Consider the following 24,911-nt stretch of genomic DNA (forward strand, 5'->3'; position numbering starts at 1 on the left):
TGGTTTATCCCCACATGTGGGGTATCAGCGTACTCAGGACAAATTGCACAACAATGTTTGTGGCCTAACTTCTCCTGCTACCCTTGTGAAAATAAAAATTTGGGGGTGAAAAGAACATTTTTGTGGAAAAAATAAGATTTTTTATTTTCACAGCTCTACATTACAAACTTCTGTGAAGCACTTGGGGAATCAAAGTGCTCATCACACATCTAGATAAGTTCTTTAATGGGTATAGTTTCCAAAATAGTGTCACTTGTGGGGTTTTTTCTCTGTTTAGGCACATCAGGGGCTCCCCAAAAGAGACATGGCGTCTGATCTCAATTACAGCCAATTCTGCATTGAAAAAGTCAAACGGCACGCCTTCTCTTCCAAGCTCTGACGTGTGCCCAAATAGTGGTTTACCCCCCCATATGGGGTATCAGCGTATTCAGGAGAAATTGCACAACAAATTTTGTGGTTCATTTTCTCTTATTACACTTGTGAAAATTAAAAAAAGTTGGTTCTGAAGTAAAATGTTCGTAAAAAAAAAGTTAAATGTTAATTTTTTCCTTCCACATTTCTTCAGTTCCTGTGAAGCACGTAAAGGGTTAATAAACTTCTTGAATGTGGTTTTGAGCACTTTGAGGGGTGTAGTATTTAGAATGGTGTCACTTTTGGGCATTTTCTGTCTTGTACACTCCTCAAAGTGACTTTAAATGTGAGATGGTACCTAAAAAAAAAAGGATTTGTAAATTTTGTTGTAAAAATGAGAAATCGCTGGTCAACTTTTAACCCTTATAACTTCCTAACAAAACGAATTTTTGGTTCCAAAATTGTGCTGATGTAATGTAAACATGATGTCAATTACAAGCCTCTCTCATCTTTTTAAGTGGGAGGACTTGCACAATTGGTGGCTGACTAAATACTTTTTTTCCCCACTGTAAGTGATTAGGCAACTTTATTCTTCGGGCCGTTACGATTACAGCGATACCAAATTTGTATCAGGTTTTTATGTTTGGCTGCTGTCACACACTAAAAGACGCTTTATATTGCGAAAACTAGTTTTTCCATCACCATATTTTGAGAGCTATTATTTTTCCATATTTTGGCCGACAGAGTCATGTTATGACTTGTGTTTTGCAGGACGAGCTGAAGTTTTTATTGGTAACATTTTTGGACACATGACATTTTTTGATAGATTTTTATTCTGATTTTTGTGAGACAGAATGAACAAAAACCAGCAATTCAGGAATTGCTTTTTGCTTTTTTTTTTTTATACTGTTCCACATGTGGTAAAACTGATAAGGCAGCTTTATTCTTCGGGTCAGTAAAATTACAGTGATACCCCATTTGTATTGTTATTTTATGTTTTGGTGCTTTTACACAATAAAAACTATTTTGTAGAAAAAAAAATTATTTTTGCATCGCTTTATTCTGAGAACTATAACTTTTTTATTTTCTGCTGATGGAGCTGTATGGTGGCTTGTTTTTTGCAGGACAAGATGACGTTTTAAGCGGTACTCTTTTTTAACCCCTTCCCGACCCATGACGCCTATGTGGCGTCATGGAATGATCGCATCCCTGCAGATCGGGTGAAAGGGTTAACTCCTATTTTACCCGATCTGCAGGGAGAGGGGGAGTTGTACTTCAGCCTAGGGGGGGTGGCTTTGCCCCCACGTGGCTACGATCGCTCTGATTGGCTGTTGAAAGTGCAACAGCCAATCAGAGCAATTTGCAATATTTCACCTATGAAAATGGTGAAATATTGCAATCCAGCCATGGCCGATGCTGCAATAGCATCTGCCATGGCTGGAAATCATGTTCTGGCCCCCCCCACCGCCCCCGATCTCCTCCCCAGTCCTCCGTTCTGTCCGGTACCCCCCTCCGTCCCCCTGTTCGCTCCCCCATGCTCCTGTCCGCTCCCCCGTGCTCCTGTCCGCTCCCCCCGTCCTCTGATCCCCCCCCCCTGTGCTCCGATCCACCCCCCCACCACCCCCTCATACTTACCGAGCCTCCCGAAGTCGGTCCGTCTTCTCCCTGGGCGCCGCCATCTTCCAAGATGGCGGGCGCATGCTCAGTGCGCCCGCCGAATCTGCCGGCTGGCAGATTCGTTACAAGTACATTTTGATCGCTGTGGTAGGTTCTATCACAGCGATCAAAATAAAAAAGATAATAAATAAACCCCCCCTTTATCACCCCCATAGGTAGGGACAATAATAAAATAAAGAAAATATTTTTTTTTCTTTTTCCACTAGGGTTAGGGTTAGAACTAGGGTTAGAACTAGGGGTAGGGTTAGGGTTAGGGGTAGGGTTAGGGTTATGGCATGTGCACACAGTGCGGATTTGGCTGCGGATCCGCAGCGGATTGGCCGCGGATCCGCAGCGGATTGGCCGCGGATCCGCAGCGGATTGGCCGCGGATCCGCAGCGGATTGGCCGCTGCGAATTCGTAGCAGTTTTACATCAGGTTTACAGTACCATGTACACCTATGGAAAACCAAATCCGCTGTGCCCATGGTGCGGAAAATTCCGTGCAGAAACGCTGGGTTGTATTTTCCGCAGCATGTCAATTCTTTGTGCAGATTCCGCAGCGTTTTACACCTGTTCCTCAATAGGAATCCGCAGGTGAAATCCGCACAAAAAAAACACTGGAAATCTGCTGTAAATCCGCAGGTAAAACGCAGTGCCTTTTACCTGCAGATTTTTCAAAAATCGTGCGTAAAAATCTCACACGAATCCGCAACGTGGGCACATAGCCTTAGAGTTAGGGTTGGAATTAGAGTTAGGGTTGGAATTAGGGCTAGGGTTAGAAATAGGGTTAAGATTAGGCTTGTGGTTAGGGTTACGGATAGGGTTAGGCGTGTGTTGGGGTTACAGTTGTGGTTAGGGTTGGGATTAGGGTTAGGGTTGGGATTAGGGTTAGGATTAGGATTGGAATTAGGGTTACGGGTGTGTTGGGGTTAGGGTTGTGGTTAGGGGTGTGTTGGGGTTAGGGTTGTGATTAGTGTTATGGCTACAGTTGGGATTAGGATTAGGGGTGTGTTGGGGTTAGTGTTGAAGTTAGAATTGAGGGGTTTCCACTGTTTAGGCACATCAGGGGTCTCCAAACGCAACATGGCGCCACCATTGATTCCAGCCAATCTTGCGTTCAAAAAGTCAAATGGTGCTCCCTCCCTTCCAAGCCCCGACGTGCGCCCAAACAGTGGTTTACCCCCACATTTGGGGTACCAGCGTACTCAGGACAAACTGGGCAACAACTGTTGGGGTCCAATTTCTCCTGATACCCTTGCAAAAATAAAAAATTACTTGCTAAAACATAATTTTTGAGGAAAGAACAATTATTTTTTATTTTCACGGCTCTGCGTTATAAACTTCTGTGAAGCACTTGGGGGTTGAACGTGCTCACCACACATCTAGATAAGTTCCTTGGGGGGTCTAGTTTCCAAAATGGGGTCACTTGTGGGGTGTTTCTACTGTTTAGGCACATCAGGGGCTCTGCAAATGCAATGTGACGCCCGCAGACCATTCCATCAAAGTCTGCATTTCAAATGTCACTACTTCCCTTCCGAGCCCTGTCGTGTGCCCAAACAGTGGTTTACCCCCACATATGGGGTATCAGCGTGCTCACAACAAACTGGGCAACAAATATTGGGGTCCAATTTCTCCTGTTACCCTTGTGAAAATAAAAAATTGCTTGCTAAAACATCTTTTCTGAGGAAAGAAAAATGATTTTTTATTTTCACGGCTCTGCATTGTAAACGTCTGTGAAGCACTTGGGGGTTGAACGTGCTCACCACACATCTAGATAAGTTCCTTGGGGGGTCTAGTTTCCAAAATGGGGTCACTTGTGGGGGGTTTCTACTGTTTAGGCATATCAGGGGCTCTGCAAACGTAACATGATGCCCGCAGACCATTCCATCAAAGTCTGCATTTCAAAACGTCACTACTTCCCTTCCGAGCCCCGGCATGTGCCCAAACAGTGGTGTACCCCCACATATGGGGTATCAGCGTACTCAGGAGAAACTGGAAAACAACTTTTGGGGTCAAATTTCTCCTGTTACCCTTGCAAAAATAAAAAATTCTGGGCTAAAAAAATATTTTTGAGGAAAGGAAACACATTTATTAATTTCACGGCTCTGCGTTATAAACTTCTGTGAAGCACTTGGGGGTTCAAAGTGCTCACCACACATCTAGATAAGTTCCCTTGGGGGTCTAGTTTCAAAAATGGAGTCACTTGTGGGGAGTTCCTACTGTTTAAGCACATCAGGGGCTCTGCAAACGCAACCTGACGCCCGCAGAGCATTCCATCAAAGTCTGCATTTTAAAACGTCACTACTTCCCTTCCAAACCCCGACGTGTGCCAAAACAGTGGTTTACCCCCACATATGGGGTATCAGCGTACTCAGGAGAAACTGGACAACTTTTGGGGTCCAATTTCTCCTGTTACCCTTGGGAAAATAAAAAAATGTGGGCTAAAAAATCATTTTTGAGAAAAGAAAAATTATTTTTTATTTTCATGGCTCTGCGTTATAAACTTCTGTGAAGCACTTGGGGGTTCAAAGTGCTCACCACACATCTAGATTAGTTCCTTCGGAGGTCTAGTTTCCAAAATGGGGTCACTTGTGCGGGAGCTCCAATGTTTAGGCACACAGGGGCTCTCCAAACGCGACATGGTGTCCGCTAATGATTGGAGCTAATTTTCCATTCAAAAAGCCAAATGGCGTGCCTTCCCTTCCGAGCCCTGCGGTGTGCCCAAACAGTGGTTTACCCCCACATATGGGGTATCATCGTACTCAGGACAAACTGGACAACAACATTTGGGGTCCAATTTCTCCTATTACCCTTGGGAAAATAAAAAATTCTGGGCTAAAAATCATTTTTGAGGAAAGAAAAATTATTTTTTATTTTTACGGCTCTGCGTTATAAACTTCTGTAAAGCACCTGGGGGTTATAAGTGCTCACTATGCATCTAGATAAGTTCCTTGGGGGGTCTAGTTTCCAAAATGGGGTCACTTGTAGGGGAGCTCCAATGTTAGGCACACAGGGGCTCTCCAAACGCGACATGGTGTCCGCTAATGATTGGAGCTAATTTTCCATTCAAAAAGTCAAATGGCACGCCTCCCCTTCCGAGCCTTGCCGTGCACCCAAACAGTGGTTTACCCCCACATATGAGGTATCGGCGTACTCAGGAGAAATTGCCCAACAAATTTTAGGATCCATTTTATCCTGTTGCCCATGTGAAAATGAAAAAATTGAGGCTAAAAGAAATTTTGTGTGAAAAAAAAGTACTTTTTCATTTTTACGGATCAATTTGTGAAGCACCTGAGAGTTTAAAGTGCTCACTATGCTTCTAGATAAGTTCCTTGGGGGGTCTAGTTTCCAAAATGGGGTCACTTGTGGGGGAGCTCCAATGTTTAGGCACACAGGGGCTCTCCAAACGTGACATGGTGTCTGCTAGCGATGGAGATAATTTTTCATTGAAAAAGTCAAATGGCGCTCCTTCCCTTCCGAGCCCTGCCGTGCACCCAAACAGTGGTTTACCCCCACATATGAGGTATCAGCGTACTCAGAACAAATTGGACAACAAAGTTCGTGGTCCAGTTTCTCCTTTTACCCTTGGGAAAATAAAAAAAAATTCGCTAAAAGATCATTTTTGTGACTAAAAAGTTAAATGTTCATTTTTTACTTCCATGTTGCTTCTGCTGCTGTGAAACACCTGAAGGGTTAATAAACTTCTTGAATGTGGTTTTGAGCACCTTGAGGGGTGCAGTTTTTAGAATGGTGTCACTTTGGGGTATTTTCAGCCACATAGAACCCTCAAACTGACTTCAAATGTGAGGTGGTCCCTAAAAAAAATGGTTTTGTAAATTTTGTTGTAAAAATGAGAAATCACTGGTCAAATTTTAACCCTTATAACTTCCTAGCAAAAAAAAAATTTGTTTCCAAAATTGTGCTGATGTAAAGTAGACATGTGGGAAATGTTATTTATTAACTATTTTGTGTCACATAACTCTGTAGTTTAACAGAATAAAAATTCAAAATGTGAAAATTGCGAAATTTTCTAAATTTTTGCCAAATTTCCATTTTTTTCACAAATAAACTCAGAAATTATCGACCTAAATTTACCACTAACATGAAGCCCAATATGTCACGAAAAAACAATCTCAGAAACGCTAGGATCCGTTGAAGCGTTCCTGAGTTATTACCTCATAAAGGGACACTGGTCAGAATTGCAAAAAACGGCAAGGTCATGAAGGGGTTAATTACATTCATTTTTTAAATCGCGTTTTACTGCACTTTTTTTTCTTTTTCGCTGGTACAATGATAAAGCATTGTTTTTTGCCTTGTTTTTTTTTTTTTTTACGGTGTTCACTGAAGGGATTAATTAGTGGGACAGTTTTATAGGCCGGGTCGTTACAGACGCAGCGATACCAAATATGTGTACTTTTATTGTTTATTTTTTTATTCACATAAATAAATGTATTTATTGGAAAAATATTTGTTTCTTTTATTTTTTTTTTTTTATATGGGGAGTTAAAAAAATATATTTTTACACTTTTAAATTTTTTTGTCTACTTTTTACATTGTCCCATCCTGGGACATCACTGTATAGTGTCAGATCACTGATCTGATACTCTGCACTAAAAATCAAACAAATAGCCCCAACCTGGAAGGATGCTAATAAGAACAAATTCAATGAAAAAACACTAATTATAGTTACATATAGCATCCATGCCAGTAAGTAATATGCATCTGTTCTACGCTAAATGGATAACATCATATAGCAACTGAAGCGTAAGTTGAACAAGGAATATAAACACTAAAGCGTGTATATGAACAAGAAATATAATAATCTTTATTGGAATAAAATACACATACAATTTTAAAAAAATATATAATACCCACAAGGAGTGTTTGGTAAATGAGCCAAGCTAAACAAAAATGGCACCAATCCTGAGCAGATGGTCTGGCAAGACCTAGTGATATATATATAGCATAATAAGTTGCTAAGAAGAAAATAATATATTAGGGAGTACACTCCAGGCTACACTGCTAGAGATAGATACATAAACCATAGTGGCGTATCAGAATAACCATGTATTAGGCATATAATAAACAGCAAAATAAGCCCGCTGTATTAGCAACAACCATAACAAAATTAAATAATAAGATCTTACGAGAGCTCAGAGGATGGTGCCACGACCCCTACGCGCGTTTCGGCGGCGTGCCTTCGTCAGGGGGAGTGGCATCATGCTCTAAACATCCTCCTTTTAAACTACAGTCAGCCAATGGTGGTAACTCTGTGCCCAGGAAGACAGGAAATGCGTTCACAGTGAAATGCATGCTGGTATGTGTAGTTCAGAATCTATGCATTCCCAGGTCGGCGCATGCGGCGCCAATATCCCCCAGAAGGGGGAGGGTACGCACCGCACGTCACCGAAGGTCAGCGACACGCCAGGCACAGGCCGCCAACCGCGCGGCCGCACACGGAAGGAGGCCCGGCCCAGCAACCCGCCCACCTCCAATGACGAGCGCCGCGATCAGACATGTCTCCAGGACACTAGTGCGCCTGCGCATAGATTCTGAACGAAAGCGGTAATTCCTAATGTTAACCGCAGGTATACAGAGAACAATATGGAATAGGAAAATGGTCTTGTATTATAGCAGCCGTACATCACTAAAATGGTACAAAAAGGGCAAACACAGAATTAAAAACGCACATAGATAATAATAAATAGTATGATAACCATATTGTAGGAACACAAAAATTATGATTGATAAAGAGAAGATTTTATAATATAAGCCCAAATAATGTGATACCATATAGTATGGTCAAAAATATGAACATACATAATTTACTAAATATAAAAATAATAACACTAAAGAAATATTTAAATATGGGTCAAAAATTGACCAAAAATACCTAAAATTTAAAATGTGAAAAAACCCAAACACATCTATAAAAATACAATAAAGTGATCAGTGAATAAGCCCAAAAGGGCAGAAGCTATTTAAACCTCCTATACTAATAAGTGCTCATAAAAGTATGAGTGCAATGACCATTACACATATGCCTCTACTCCACTGGAGGCGTTGCTGAAAGTGCACAGTGACAACAACAAACAAAAATGAACCATACAATATACATTATCAAAAAAGTTTTTTAAAATGCAAATACTTTTAATTCCCTTTCATTTCCAAATACCTAGATGGGGTTTTAAACTAAGCGGGCATATATATGTCCACATTAGTATAGCCATAGTCCATATATTTATACCCCATCACAGAAAATTTCAACACAAATTTTCTGTGATGGGGTATAAATATATGGACTATGGCTATACTAATGTGGACATATATATGCCCGCTTAGTTTAAAACCCCATCTAGGTATTTGGAAATGAAAGGGAATTAAAAGTATTTGCATTTTAAAAAACTTTTTTGATAATGTATATTGTATGGTTCATTTTTGTTTTTTGTTGTTGTCACTGTGCACTTTCAGCAACGCCTCCAGTGGAGTAGAGGCATATGTGTAATGGTCATTGCACTCATACTTTTATGAGCACTTATTACGGTAGTATAGGAGGTTTAAATAGCTTCTGCCCTTTTGGGCTTATTCACTGATCACTTTATTGTATTTTTATAGATGTGTTTGGGTTTTTTCACATTTTAAATTTTAGGTATTTTTGGTCAATTTTTGACCCATATTTAAATATTTCTTTAGTGTTATTATTTTTATATTTAGTAAATTATGTATGTTCATATTTTTGACCATACTATATGGTATCACATTATTTGGGCTTATATTATAAAATCGTCTCTTTATCAATCATAATTTTTGTGTTCCTACAATATGGTTATCATACTATTTATTATTATCTATGTGAATTTTTAATTCTGTGTTTGCCCTTTTTGTACCATTTTAGTGATGTACGGCTGCTATAATACAAGACCATTTTCCTATTCCATATTGTTCTCTGTATACCTGCGGTTAACATTAGGAATTACCGCTTTCGTTCAGAATCTATACGCAGGCGCACTGGTGTCCTGGAGACATGTCTGATCACAGCGCTTGTCATTGGAGGTGGGCGGGTTGCTGGGCCGGGCCTCCTTCCGTGTGCGGCCGCACGGTTGGCGGCCTGTGCCTGGCGCGTCGCTGACCTTCGGTGACGTGCGGTGCGTACTCTCCCCCTTGTGGGGATATTGGCGCCGCATGCGCCGACCTGGGAATGCATACAGATTCTGAACTACACATACCGGCATGCATTTCACTGTGAACGCATTTCCTGTGTTCCTGGGCACGGAGTTACCACCATTGGCTGACTGTAGTTTAAAAGGAGGATGTTTAGAGCATGATGCCACTCCCCCTGACGAAGGCACGCCGCCGAAACGCGCGTAGGGGTCGTGGCACCATCCTCTGAGCTCTGGTAAGATCTTATTATTTAATTTTGTTATGGTTGTTGCTAATACAGCGGGCTTATTTTGCTGTTTATTATATGCCTAATACATGGTTATTCTGATACGCCACTATGGTTTATGTATCTATCTCTAGCAGTGTAGCCTGGAGTGTACTCCCTAATATATTAGTTTCTTCTTAGCAACTTATTATGCTATATATATATATCACTAGGTCTTGCCAGACCATCTGCTCAGGATTGGTGCCATTTTTGTTTAGCTTGGCTCATTTACCAAACACTCCTTGTGGGTATTATATATTTTTTTAAATTGTATGTGTATTTTATTCCAATAAAGATTATTATATTTCTTGTTCATATACACGCTTTAGTGTTTATATTCCTTGTTCAACTTACGCTTCAGTTGCTATATGATGTGATACTCTGCACTGCAGAGTATCACATCAGCATCTGACAGGCAGGGAAGGAGGCATGTCAGCGCCTGCTCTCGGCACTAGCTCACAAGCCACTTTCCCTGCAGGACCCCAAAGGAACCCACTGCCATCTTGTGGCCGGGGGTCTCCATGGAGACCATCAGAACAACGCAATGCGATGGAAGGGGTTAAAGAGTACCTAGGCTATCACATATTTGTGCCTGCCTTTTTGAAGTTGCCCATACACAACAGAGAGCTGTTGGTTGAACATCAGATAGGCCAATAACCTGACTCCACAACACACAGCAATTCTCAGAGAAGATTGCACTTTTAGCCACGTTTTAATGGATCGATAGTAAGCATGCCCAACCACCACTTTATTCATTCCCTATGGTTAGGGTTGAAATGGGCAATTATCTGTTAGGAAACATATGGTTGTGGCATTCAAGTAGATGTTACTAAATGGCATGTACGATGACACAATGTTTGTGCTCCTGGATACAGTTCAGGGGGAGTGGCATCATGCTCTAAACATCCTCCGTTTAAACTACAGTCAGCCAATGGTGGTAACTCTGTGCCCAGGAAGACAGGAAATGCATTCACAGTGAAATGCATGCTGGTATGTGTAGTTCAGAATCTATGCATTCCCAGGTCGGCGCATGCGGCGCCAATATCCCCCAGAAGGGGGAGGGTACGCACCGCACGTCACCGAAGGTCAGCGACACGCCAGGCACAGGCCGCCAACCGCGCGGCCGCACACGGAAGGAGGCCCGGCCCAGCAACCCGCCCACCTCCAATGACGAGCGCCGCGATCAGACATGTCTCCAGGACACTAGTGCGCCTGCGCATAGATTCTGAACGAAAGCGGTAATTCCTAATGTTAACCGCAGGTATACAGAGAACAATATGGAATAGGAAAATGGTCTTGTATTATAGCAGCCGTACATCACTAAAATGGTACAAAAAGGGCAAACACAGAATTAAAAACGCACATAGATAATAATAAATAGTATGATAACCATATTGTAGGAACACAAAAATTATGATTGATAAAGAGAAGATTTTATAATATAAGCCCAAATAATGTGATACCATATAGTATGGTCAAAAATATGAACATACATAATTTACTAAATATAAAAATAATAACACTAAAGAAATATTTAAATATGGGTCAAAAATTGACCAAAAATACCTAAAATTTAAAATGTGAAAAAACCCAAACACATCTATAAAAATACAATAAAGTGATCAGTGAATAAGCCCAAAAGGGCAGAAGCTATTTAAACCTCCTATACTAATAAGTGCTCATAAAAGTATGAGTGCAATGACCATTACACATATGCCTCTACTCCACTGGAGGCGTTGCTGAAAGTGCACAGTGACAACAACAAAAAACAAAAATGAACCATACAATATACATTATCAAAAAAGTTTTTTAAAATGCAAATACTTTTAATTCCCTTTCATTTCCAAATACCTAGATGGGGTTTTAAACTAAGCGGGCATATATATGTCCACATTAGTATAGCCATAGTCCATATATTTATACCCCATCACAGAAAATTTCAACACAAATTTTCTGTGATGGGGTATAAATATATGGACTATGGCTATACTAATGTGGACATATATATGCCCGCTTAGTTTAAAACCCCATCTAGGTATTTGGAAATGAAAGGGAATTAAAAGTATTTGCATTTTAAAAAACTTTTTTGATAATGTATATTGTATGGTTCATTTTTGTTTTTTGTTGTTGTCACTGTGCACTTTCAGCAACGCCTCCAGTGGAGTAGAGGCATATGTGTAATGGTCATTGCACTCATACTTTTATGAGCACTTATTACGGTAGTATAGGAGGTTTAAATAGCTTCTGCCCTTTTGGGCTTATTCACTGATCACTTTATTGTATTTTTATAGATGTGTTTGGGTTTTTTCACATTTTAAATTTTAGGTATTTTTGGTCAATTTTTGACCCATATTTAAATATTTCTTTAGTGTTATTATTTTTATATTTAGTAAATTATGTATGTTCATATTTTTGACCATACTATATGGTATCACATTATTTGGGCTTATATTATAAAATCTTCTCTTTATCAATCATAATTTTTGTGTTCCTACAATATGGTTATCATACTATTTATTATTATCTATGTGCATTTTTAATTCTGTGTTTGCCCTTTTTGTACCATTTTAGTGATGTACGGCTGCTATAATACAAGACCATTTTCCTATTCCATATTGTTCTCTGTATACCTGCGGTTAACATTAGGAATTACCGCTTTCGTTCAGAATCTATACGCAGGCGCACTGGTGTCCTGGAGACATGTCTGATCACAGCGCTTGTCATTGGAGGTGGGCGGGTTGCTGGGCCGGGCCTCCTTCCGTGTGCGGCCGCACGGTTGGCGGCCTGTGCCTGGCGCGTCGCTGACCTTCGGTGACGTGCGGTGCGTACTCTCCCCCTTGTGGGGATATTGGCGCCGCATGCGCCGACCTGGGAATGCATACAGATTCTGAACTACACATACCGGCATGCATTTCACTGTGAACGCATTTCCTGTGTTCCTGGGCACGGAGTTACCACCATTGGCTGACTGTAGTTTAAAAGGAGGATGTTTAGAGCATGATGCCACTCCCCCTGACGAAGGCACGCCGCCGAAACGCTCGTAGGGGTCGTGGCACCATCCTCTGAGCTCTGGTAAGATCTTATTATTTAATTTTGTTATGGTTGTTGCTAATACAGCGGGCTTATTTTGCTGTTTATTATATGCCTAATACATGGTTATTCTGATACGCCACTATGGTTTATGTATCTATCTCTAGCAGTGTAGCCTGGAGTGTACTCCCTAATATATTAGTTTCTTCTTAGCAACTTATTATGCTATATATATATATCACTAGGTCTTGCCAGACCATCTGCTCAGGATTGGTGCCATTTTTGTTTAGCTTGGCTCATTTACCAAACACTCCTTGTGGGTATTATATATTTTTTTTAAATTGTATGTGTATTTTATTCCAATAAAGATTATTATATTTCTTGTTCATATACACGCTTTAGTGTTTATATTCCTTGTTCAACTTACGCTTCAGTTGCTATATGATGTGATACTCTGCACTGCAGAGTATCACATCAGCATCTGACAGGCAGGGAAGGAGGCATGTCAGCGCCTGCTCTCGGCACTAGCTCACAAGCCACTTTCCCTGCAGGACCCCAAAGGAACCCACTGCCATCTTGTGGCCGGGGGTCTCCATGGAGACCATCAGAACAACGCAATGCGATGGAAGGGGTTAAAGAGTACCTAGGCTATCACATATTTGTGCCTGCCTTTTTGAAGTTGCCCATACACAACAGAGAGCTGTTGGTTGAACATCAGATAGGCCAATAACCTGACTCCACAACACACAGCAATTCTCAGAGAAGATTGCACTTTTAGCCACGTTTTAATGGATCGATAGTAAGCATGCCCAACCACCACTTTATTCATTCCCTATGGTTAGGGTTGAAATGGGCAATTATCTGTTAGGAAACATATGGTTGTGGCATTCAAGTAGATGTTACTAAATGGCATGTACGATGACACAATGTTTGTGCTCCTGGATACAGTTCATATCTTACCTTTCATAAAACCTTCAAAATGCTATGTAACTAAACTTTTCTAAAATTGCACCAGTCCTTGATATGCAAGGTTTTTCCTTTTTATTCTGCTGTGGATTGACTGGAGAGATGAATGGAAACATAGCAATGCATCAGCACTTTATCACATGCAGATAGCCAACAAACTAGTATTGTGGATCTTTTGGATAGATAACTTATATTTACTGGACAGTTGCCTTAAGGGATTAAAGGGAATCTACTAAAGTTATGCATGATCCCTTTTAAGAACTAGAGATCTTTATGCTGGAATAATGCATTACAAGGTCAGATTTACAAAGATCAAGTTTTCACATGTCTTTTTTTCTACCGTAAATGAATAGGAGAAACAAAAAAAGAGAAGTATAAAGGGATGCTCACACAATGGATTTTTCTCATGAAAAAACACAATGTGTATTTGCACTGGAATTCTTTAGAGAAATTGATGTTTGCACTGCCAGAGTTCACATGCAGATTTGGCCAATTAAATAGTGATGATACCAGTAAGCACAATGTTAAGAAGGTAAGCTGGCTTGGGCAATGATCTGTTAGTAAACATTTAGTCCTGGCATTAATGTGGATGCTACTATGGCATGTACCATGAGGAATCATTTGGTTCTCTCAATTCTAAATATTTTTCCTATCTATATCTTTCCTGTATCATTTGGTTCAGGCATTCATGTGGATGTTACAAAGGCACATACCACAAGTCTAAACATTGTTGCAGACTAAGTACACCTCTTCAGGATAGTGGATTTCCCTAAAGGCCACTGTGACGTCTATCAGCAGGCAATATACACTCCAAAATGTTTTCAGTAATGGCTTGAGGAACAGGACAAAAATTCCAAGTGCTGACATGGCCTTCAGGCCACTAAATCTCACTCTGATTGACCATCTGAAGAGTATGTTACAAAAATCATTGTGATCCATGGAGGTTCCACCTCGCAACTTGTAGAACCTAAAGAATCTGCTGCTAACTTTGTGGTTTCAAGTAGCATATGCCTCAGGTCAACTCCAGAAATTTTGTGGAGTCCATACCTCAACCTACTCCTGTTCTAGAAGCACAATGGGGTGCTACACAATGTTAACCAGGTAGATTTAATGTTATGACTGATTGGTGTATATACAGTTTTACACTTCTATTTTATTTCTACCACACATATGAAATACAAGAACAGGCAATGTTTGTGCTCCTGGATAAAGTTCATAGCTTACCTTTCACATAACCTTCAAGCTGCTATGTACCTTATTGTTTCCTAAAATTGCACTGTACTGCACCAGGCCTTGACATGCAAGCTTTTCCCTTTTTGCCCTGCTGTGCTTTGACTGGAGAGATGAATGAAAAGAGAGCAAAGTGTCTGCACTTCATCAGACGCAGGTGGCCAATAAACTGCTACTGTTGCCTGCCAGGAATAAACTCTGTCAAGGCCTCAAGACATTGTTTCATGTCCTTTCTGAGTGAAATAAGGTCACTGCATCCCTATAAGACATTCTATTATCTCTAAGGTACTACTTGTAACTCGACAAGTGGCATGTTTTATGGGGGTTGATTTAAAAGAGAAATTTCATCTTTTTATTTTTATGCCAAACAATGAAATATGTATAAGAAAGGTCAGGCTGCCTGCAGTATTTCAGAAGATTCATATTAAATTTGAATAAAAATATTCTACGTACTCCACAAACACAGACTCCACCTCTCATCTTATTTAGAGCAAAGCGAATTGAAAACACTTATAACACAACTGTTTATACCCCGTGCTGTATGCATTCCTAGAAAATGTGCACAAAACTATCTTTGCTTCTGATATGAATGAAAAAAGAAATTATAATGAAAGCAAATCTATTTATTCACATTAAATACACCTAACTACAGAGATCTTAGAAGAGGATCTTCAGAATAAAAAAGGCATACTTTAATAGATTTCTTAGACCTGAATAAGCTGGTGTACTCGCCAAAAAATACTATGCCATAATACCTGTATATGCTATTCAAAAGCTTCATACGTAATATTTAATTGATTTGATTAATCCAATTCTAGCTTTAGGAAGACACATAAAATGCAAAACTTGTAAAAAAATTATTATACAGATTTTACATACTGTCTTGCGTTTTCAAAATCAGTCTACAAGCCCCACCAAGTCTAAGAGATCTACCGTATATACTCGAGTATAAGCCGAGATTTTCAGCCCAAATTTTTGGGCTGAAAGTGCCCCTCTCGGCTTATACTCGAGTCACGGTCGGCGGTGGGGTCGGCGGGTGAGGGGGAGAGAGCGTGTCGCATACTCACCTAGTCCCGGCGCTCCTGGCGCTCCCCCTGCCCGTCACACTGTCTTCGGTGCCGCAGCTCTTCCCCTGTTCAGCGGTCACGTGGGACCGCTCATTAGAGAAATGAATATGGACTCCACTCCCATAGAGGTGGAGCCGCAAATTCATTTCTCTAATCAGCGGTGCCAGTGACCGCTGACAGAGGAAGAGCTGCGGCACCGAAGACAGTGTGACAGGCAGGGGGAGCGCCAGGAGCGCCGGGACTAGGTGAGTATTTTATATTCACCTGTCCACGTTCCACACGCCGGGCGCCGCTCCGTCTTCCCGTCCTCTTGCTCTGACTGTTCAGGTCAGAGGGTGCGATGACGCATATAGTGTGCACGCCGCCCTCTGCCTGATCAGTCAGTACAGAGAGACGCCGGGACGGGACGCTGAGGAGCTGCAAGCAAGAGAGGTGAGTATGTGTTTTTTTTTTTATTGCAGCAGCAGCGTTATATATGGCACAGATTTATATGGCACATCTATGGGGCAACGGTGCAGAGCACTATATATGGCACAGATTTATATGGCACATCTATGGGGCAACGGTGCAGAGCACTATATATGGCACAGATTTATATGGCACATCTATGGGGCAACGGTGCAGAGCATTATATATGGCACAGATTTATATGGCACATCTATGGGGCAACGGTGCAGAGCACTATATATGGCACAGATTTATATGGCACATTTATGGGGCAACGGTGCAGAGCACTATATATGGCACAGATTTATATGGCACATCTATAGGGCAACAATGAACAGTGCAGAGCATATATGGCACTGCTTTATAAGGAGCATCTATGGGGCAATAATGAACAGTGCAGAGCATATATGGCACTGCTTTATAAGGAGCATCTATGGGGCAATAATGAACAGTGCAGAGCATATATGGCACTGCTTTATAAGGAGCATCTATGGGGCAATAATGAACAGTGTAGAGCATATATGGCACTGCTTTATATGGAGCATCTATGGGGCAATAATGAACAGTGCAGAGCATATAAGGCACAGCTTAATAAGGAGCATCTATGGGGCCATAATGAACAGTGCAGAGCATATATGGCACTGCTTTATATGGAGCATCTATGGGGCCATAATGAACGGTGCAGAGCATTGTATATGGGGCATCTATGGGGCCATAATGAATGGTGCAGAGCAATGGCACAGCTTTATAAGGAGCATCTATGGGGCCATAATGAACGGTGCAGAGCATTCTATATGGCACAGCTATATATGGAGCATCTATGGGGCAATAATCAACGGTATGGAGCATTATATATGGCACAGCTTTATATGGAACCTCCTTTGGGGCAATAATGAACGGTATGGAGCATCTATTTTTATTTTTGAAATTCACCGGTAGCTGCTGTATTTTCCACCCTAGGCTTATACTCGAGTCATAAACACAAAGAGGAGAATATAGAGCAATGATTTATTCAAAAAATCCTTTAATATTTTAAATAGTACAAACTACAAATATCAATAGTAAATGGCTAAGACACAAGTGTCCTGATGTGGATCGGCGTCTCCTGGTCTCTTGGGCACGCTCCGGGTGCTTCGGTGCCCCGCGCGTGTGCACTTGGCCTGACGCCTTGATCCACTGTCAGGACCTGCCGGGCGCAGTGCGCATGCGCCGATAGCGCTACCTTCATTGGCCGCCGGTTATCATGTGACCGGGGCCAGGGGTTATTTTAAGGTCTTCTTAGCAACAACAAGTTATCCCCCTGAGGAAGTGGTCCTGTGCGGCCACGAAACGCGCGTTGGGGTTCTCTCCACGCCTGTCCCCCCACTCGGCTAGTGGTAAGTGTCATTATCTTTTCCATGCATTTAGTATAGGGCCTTTAGTATTGAGTCCCCACTTGGGTGGATTAGTCTGGTTGAGAGGTGCTATTATGCACCTTTTGTGCCTTTCCCTGCTGCTTTTACCCCCCGTTTAGGGGGAATGCATAGTGACTTACTGACCTGCCTCTATGCCGGTATTACATCTGGGGGAGTGCGGGTGATGGGGGCTTACATCAGTGTTCTCGGGCACTCACTTGTGTCTTAGCCACTTACTATTGATATTTGTAGTTTGTACTATTTAAAATGTTAAAGGATTTTTTGAATAAATCATTGCTCTATATTCTCCTCTTTGTGTTTATGATCCATTGGAGCTGATTTGGCGAGTTGGAGGTTTCATCGGGCGTGTTTTGTTCGCCAGACTCCATTTTTTTCGCTTGTATTATGTATGTGGGATTTTTGTTTTTATACTCGAGTCAATAAGTTTTCCCAGTTTTTTGTGGCAAAATTAGGGGGGTCGGCTTATACTCGGGTCGGCTTATACTCGAGTATATACGGTATTTAACAATTTATGAAGTTAGTACAGTCGTGACCAAAAGTTTTAAGACTGATACAAATTTTTCATGAAGCTTGCTGCTTCCGTTTTTTTAGATCTTTTAGTCAGAGGTTTCTGTGGTTAAGGACAATTATAAGCATTTCATAATTGTTTACATTGTATTGAGAAATACATGAAGTGTATGCAAAGACTCAATATTTACAGTGCTGTCCCTTATTTTTCAAGGCTTTTACAATTCGCCCTTGCTACTGGATATCTGCTTCAGGGCCAAATCATGACTGATAATAAGAAGTTTGTCATGGCTCACTTTCATTATTCGATCCGGTGACCATCGCTACTGGGTGACAGTCCTTTTTGTCTCTGTCCAAATACTGATGGTTTCTTTTCTCTTCCTATCACATTTTGAGATGGACTTTATATGTTTACCTTTCACTTACCTCAATTGTTAGCTATGTGTGAGAGTGTGAGCACAATCCTAAAGGTACCTTCACACTAAACGATATCGCTAGCGATCCGTGACGTTGCAGCGTCCTGGATAGCGATATCGTTGTGTTTGACGCAGCAGCGATCAGGATCCTGCTGTGATATCGCTGGTCGTTGAACAAAGTTCAGAACTTTATTTGGTCGTCAGACCGGCGTGTATCGTCGTGTTTGACACCAAAAGCAACGATACCAGCGATGTTTTACACTGGTAACCAGGGTAAACATCGGGTTACTAAGCGCAGGGCCGCGCTTAGTAACCCGATGTTTACCCTGGTTACCAGTGTAAAATGTAAAAAAAACAAACAGTACATACTCACCTTCGCGTCCCCCGGCGTCCGCTTCCCACACTGACTGAGCGCCGTAAAGTGAAAGTGAAAGTACAGCACAGCGGTGACGTCACCGCTCTGCTGTTAGGGCCGGCGCTCAGTCAGTGCATGAAGCGGACGCCGGGGGACGCGAATGTAAGTATGTACTGTTTGTTTTTTTTACATTTTACGCTGGTAACCAGGGTAAACATCGGGTTACTAAGCGCGGCCCTGCGCTTAGTAACCCGATGTTTACCCTGGTTACCCGGGGACCTCGGCATCGTTGGTCGCTGGAGAGCGGTCTGTGTGACAGCTCTCCAGCGATCAAACAGCGACGCTGCAGCGATCGGCATCGTTGTCGCTATCGCTGCAGCGTCGCTTAATGTGAAGGTACCTTAACACCATTCTAATCAGTGCTAGGAGTTTTTAGCAATTTCTTTGTTTATGTTTGGAGCACCATGTCAAAAGGCAAAATTGATCACTAAGTGGCTTGGTGAACAAAACGTGGAAACTTTGGATCCATGACCAGTAAACTTCCCAGATCTCAATTACAATGTAACATTGTGGTCAATCCAAAAAAGCGGATGGTCAAACACAGAAATTGTGATAAACTCAAAGCACTGATTAGGAAGAATAGGCTGCCATCAGCAAGGATTTGGCCAAGAAGCTGATATCCAGCCTGCCAGCGCAAATTGCAGAAGTCTTAAAAAGTGGGTCTCCACTGTAAATATTGAGTCTTGAGTACATAAACTTGCTATATTTGTCAATAAAAGTATAGAAACTTCTGAAATGCTTATAACTGTACTTTAGTAACCATAGGAACACCTGACTAAAAGATCTTAAAACACTGAAGCTGTAATCATTGCAAAAACCAAAATTTGTGTCAGTCTCAAACCATTTGACCAAGACTGTATTGTAATATTTGGTGCCAGATCCTTTTAGAGAGTCTGTTACCCAAATAGTCCTTTCTGTGCCTTTGGATCATCAATTTTTAAGTAAAATACTAAAAATATTTTAAACTGTAAGAGGGTTTATTTTTACTTTGTTTGAAGACAATGCACTTCTAAAATTGCAACTGTGTATCTGTGTATGTTGCAGTCTCAGCTCCTGAGATAGTTCCAGAAACCTGATCTCGGCATTGGACACCTTACGATTTACTAAAATGTCCTTTATAATTTAGAGAATTTACTTACATGAAGTTGACACATCCAGTTCCAGCTGGTGGAGCAATCCATACAAAGCTGAGGTTTGTTGTTGGCAGGTGGCTTACGTGTGAAGCCACCACACTGCACATGAACTGAGTTCCAAACTGGTGGTCCGACATTATACCTGAAAAAATATATCAGATGACCAGTGAGGCAGTTTTAATTACATTCATTGAAAAGCAAATTACAATAGACGTTTACATTAAAAAACGGAATGTGTAGGGGTAACAAATTTCTGGACAAATTACTGAATATTTTTTTAAATCCTAACTTCGGAAGCATGGATCAGTTGAGCATTAACTCATTATGGCCTGCTTTTTCACAGCAGTCTGTCATGTCTAGCTAGGATGTAGAGGGTAAATGTTCCTCACCTAGTCTTACAGTGCTATGGACAATGTATCCATACCCCGTGACCTATTCTACATTTTTTTACATTACACTCACAAAATTAAATGCAGTTTATTAGGACTGTATGTGATATAACAACACAAAATAGCAAGCATTTGTGAAGTGTAAAGGAAGGTATACACGGTTATCTAAATATTTTAAACATATTAGTCTTAAAATTGTGATGCACATTTGTATTCAGCCCCCTTGAGTCAATAAGTTGTAGGACCACCTTTCACTGCAATTAATGATCCAAGTCATTTGGGGTATGTCTCTACCAGCTTTGCATGTCTAGAGGCTGAAATTGTTGTCCATTCATTTTTACAAATTAGCTTTAGCTCAGTGAGATTGGATGTAGAACATCTGTGAACAGCAATATTCAAGTCTTGCCTGAGATTCACAATGGGATTTAGGTCTGGACTGTGACTGGGCCATTTAAACACATGAAAATGCTGGGATCTAAACCATTCCATTGTAGCTCTGGCAGCATGTTTAGGGCCATTGTCCTGCTGAAAGGTGAAGCTGTGCCCCAGGCTCACATCTTTTGCAGCCTCTTTCATGTTTTCCTCCAGAGTTGCCTTGTATTTAGCTCCACCTATCTTCCCTGCAACTCTGACCAGCTTCCCTGTCCCTGCTGAAAAAAGCATCACCATGGCATGAAGTTGCCACCACCATGTGTGACAGTGGGGATGGTGTATTCATGAAGATGTGCATTTAGTTTTTGGCCACACATTGTTTTGAATTTAGCCCAAAAGTTATATTCTGGTTTCATCTGACCAGAGCACCTTCTTCCACATGCTAACTGTATCCCCTAAATGGCTGTTTGCAAACTGCAAACAGGACTTCTCATTGCTTGCTTTTGAAAATGACTTTCGTTAGGACCCTCTTAAATAAAGGCCAGATTTGCGAAGTATACGATCAATAGCTGACTTGTGGACAGATTTTCACACCTAAGCTGTGGATCTTGCAGCTTCTCCAGAGGGACCATGGGCCTTTTGGCTGCTTCTCTAGTTAAAGCTCTCCTTGCTTGGGATGTCAGTTTATATACACTGCTGTAATGCTAATGTTGGCGTCCCTCTTCTTCCTCCCATCAGGTTCACCAACATACTCACTGCCACAGCATCTTTCTATCCTACAGCAGTTTCCTGCTCCTGGGACCATGCATGGCGCGCTAGTTTCCTGGCAGTGTGCTTAGTGCGTGCTCACTGCTTCTTAAAGGGGTAGCGAATGCAGCGCCCCAGAGTCCCGGTCGTTGCAGTAGTGTCATTCTTCCACCAGGGGGAGTGATGTTACGTCTGAAGGCAATAAAGGAGATCACTTTACCAGGTATCACAAACCACACAACACACTTCACACTCCAGGCCACCAGGGGGAGCTACGCTCCTATCTATTAGGGCACTCCTCACAATTAGGTAAAACTGGTGGTTTGGACAGGAAGTTAGGCAGAAGCGAGCTGGGCTTCACCCAGTGAGCTGCTATCTGAGCTCCTCTCAGGTAGTGGGTCCCTGACAGGGGTGGGATCCTGTCAGAGGCCTAGACAGAAGGCCACGGAGCTGCGCAGGTATCCGGTAGCCAGAACACCGAGGGAGTAAGGATCTCTACGCTTTACTTCAGAGACTGCAGGACAGTTAATTCCACATTAGCTGCCCGACCTTATACCCAGGAGGCACGGTGGCAACTTGTGGGGGCTGGGGCATGATAGAGTCCCTGTAAAAAACCTCAGGCCATCAGTCATACGGGTTTATCCTATCCTATCCATCAGGGGGACAGAGAGAAAGAGAAATAACATCTAGAACACCAACATCAGCAGTTGTGAGGACCTTACCAAGAAGCTCAGCAGGGAGGTACTACAACACCCAGGCGCTAGAGGAAGGCTACTGATTTCCACCTGGATAAGGGGACTCTGGATTTGCCTTCAGACCGGCCGGACTCTGCCTACCCTGTGGTCGGTACCCTGGACTGTGGATGCTGAAGCCTTCAGGAAAGGTAAAGAGACTGCAACCTTGTGTCCTCGTTCTTCACTGCGCCTTACACCACTCACCATCTACCATCTTCACTCTGGGAAGCCCTGGGGATACACTTCACCTGTGGGAAGGTATACCATCTAGCTGCCATTACATCACCCCAGCGGACCCCTAAGCAGCGTCGGTCACCCTGACCGAATACCACAGGTGGCATCACGAACATTATCCCTTTAAAGACCTTTCCCCCATTTACAACGGACGTTCCCTAGGGTCACGGACCGGGTCAGCCACCATGACATCCCCACCAAGAACCGAAGGACCCAGTACTGAGTACTCCACTGCCCTACACGGGGGCGATCCACGAACACTCTGCATCTGCTCCTATACTCAGAGAACACCTGAGCATGCTCGGAAATCTAGCTGCTAGTGAAGGAGCCACACTGTGAACTAGTCATACATCTGGTTACCCGGCAGCTTCTACCAGCCTGCTGACAGTGACTCACAACTCAAATCAATTTGATTCTTTTGTCCAAAAAAAAGAAAAGAAATGGATTCTTCTTGTTCTTGATGTGAAAAAGGAGTCCCTTTGTTTGGCAGTGATTCTGAGATTATTTTTTTTTCGTTACATGTTAGAGGTAAATTTTGGTCAATATGATTTGAGTTTATTAATGAAAATATCAAACATTTTAAAGAAAATTTTGCAGTTTTCAAACTTTAACCCCTTCACCCCCAAGGGTGGTTTGCACGTTAATGACCGGGCCAATTTTTATAATTCTGACCACTGTCCCTTTATGAGGTTATAACTCTGGAACGCTTCAACGGATCTTGGCGATTCTGACATTGTTTTCTCGTGACATATTGTACTTCATGATAGTGGTACAATTTCTTCGATATAACTTGCATTTATTTGTGAAAAAAACGAATATTTGGCGAAAATTTTGAAAATTTCGCAATTTTCCAACTTTGAATTTTCATGCCCTTAAATCACAGACATATGTCACGCAAAATACTTAATAAGTAACATTTCCCACATGTCTACTTTACATCAGCACAATTTTGGAACCAAAATTTTTTTTTGTGACGGAGTTATAAGGGTTAAAAGTTGACCAGCAATTTCTCATTTTTACAACACCATTTTTTTTTAGGGACCACATCTCATTTGAAGTCATTTTGAGGGGTCTATATGATAGAAAATACCCAAGTGTGACACCATTCTAAAAACTGCACCCCTCAAGGTACTCAAAACCACTTTCAAGAAGTTTATTAACCCTTCAGGTGTTTCACAGGAATTTTTGGAATGTTTAAATAAAAATAAAAATTTAACTTTTTTTCACACAAAATTTATTTCAGCTCCAATTTGTTTTATTTTACCAAGGGTAACAGGAGAACATAGACCCTAAAATTTGTTGTACAATTTGTCCTGAGTACGCTGATACCCCATATGTGGGGGTAAACCACTGTTTGGGCGCATGGCAGAGCTCGGAAGGAAAGGAGCGCCATTTGACTTTTCAATGCAAAATTGACTGGAATTGAGATGGGACGCCATGTTGCATTTGGAGAGCCCCTGATGTGCCTAAACATTGAAACCCCCCACAAGTGACACCATTTTGGAAAGTAGACCCCCTAAGGATCTTATCTAGATGTGTGGTGAGCACTTTGACCCAACAAGTGCTTCACAGAAGTTTATAATGCAGAGCCGTAAAAATAAAAAATCATATTTTTTCACAAAAATGATCTTTTCGCCCCCAATTTTTTATTTTCCCAAGGGTAAGAGAAGAAATTGGACCCCAAAAATTGTTGTGCAATTTGTCCTGAGTACGCTGATACCCTATATGTGGGTGTAAACCATTGTTTGGGCGCAGGGCAGAGCTCGGAAGGGAAGGAGCGCCATTTGACTTTTCAATGCAAAATTGACTGGAATTGAGATGGGACGCCATGTTGCGTTTGGAGAGCCCCTGATGTGCCTAAACATTGAAACCCCCCACAAGTGACACCATTTTGGAAAGTAGACCCCTTAAGGAACTTATCTAGATGTGTTTTGAGCACTTTGACCCAACAAGTGCTTCACAGAAGTTTATAACGCAGAGCCGTAAAAATAAAAAATCATATTTTTTCACAAAAATGATCTTTTCGCCCCCATTTTTTTATTTCCCCAAGGGTAAGAGAAGAAATTAGACCACAAAAGTTGTTGTGCAATTTGTCCTGAGTACGACGATACCCCATATGTGGGGGTAAACCACTGTTTGGGCGCATAGCAGAGCTCGGAAGGGAAGGAGCGCTATTTTACTTTTCAATGCAAAATTGACTGGAATTATGATGGGATGCCATGTTGCGTTTGGAGAGCCCCTGATGTGCCTAAACATTAAAAAACCCCACAAGTGACACCATTTTGGAAAGTAGACCCCCTAAGGAACTTATCTAGATGTGTTTTGATAGCTTTGAACCCCCAAGTGTTTCACTACAGTATATAACGCAGGGCCG

General features: G+C 41.7%; 1 protein-coding gene across 4 annotated transcripts in view; it reads right to left on the reverse strand.

Moving 5' to 3' along the window:
• RELN (reelin) overlaps positions 1–24,911 on the reverse strand; it is a 1,394,857-nt gene that overhangs the window by 1,020,830 nt on the left and 349,116 nt on the right. For all 4 annotated transcript variants that reach the window (XM_077264737.1, XM_077264736.1, XM_077264735.1 and 1 more), the window contains exon 3: positions 20,068–20,203. In XM_077264737.1, coding sequence (XP_077120852.1) covers positions 20,068–20,203 — 136 coding nt within the window. The remainder of the gene's footprint in view (positions 1–20,067; positions 20,204–24,911) is intronic.

This window comes from Ranitomeya variabilis, chromosome 5 (genome assembly GCF_051348905.1).
Source record: "Ranitomeya variabilis isolate aRanVar5 chromosome 5, aRanVar5.hap1, whole genome shotgun sequence".
NCBI lineage: Eukaryota > Metazoa > Chordata > Amphibia > Anura > Dendrobatidae > Ranitomeya > Ranitomeya variabilis.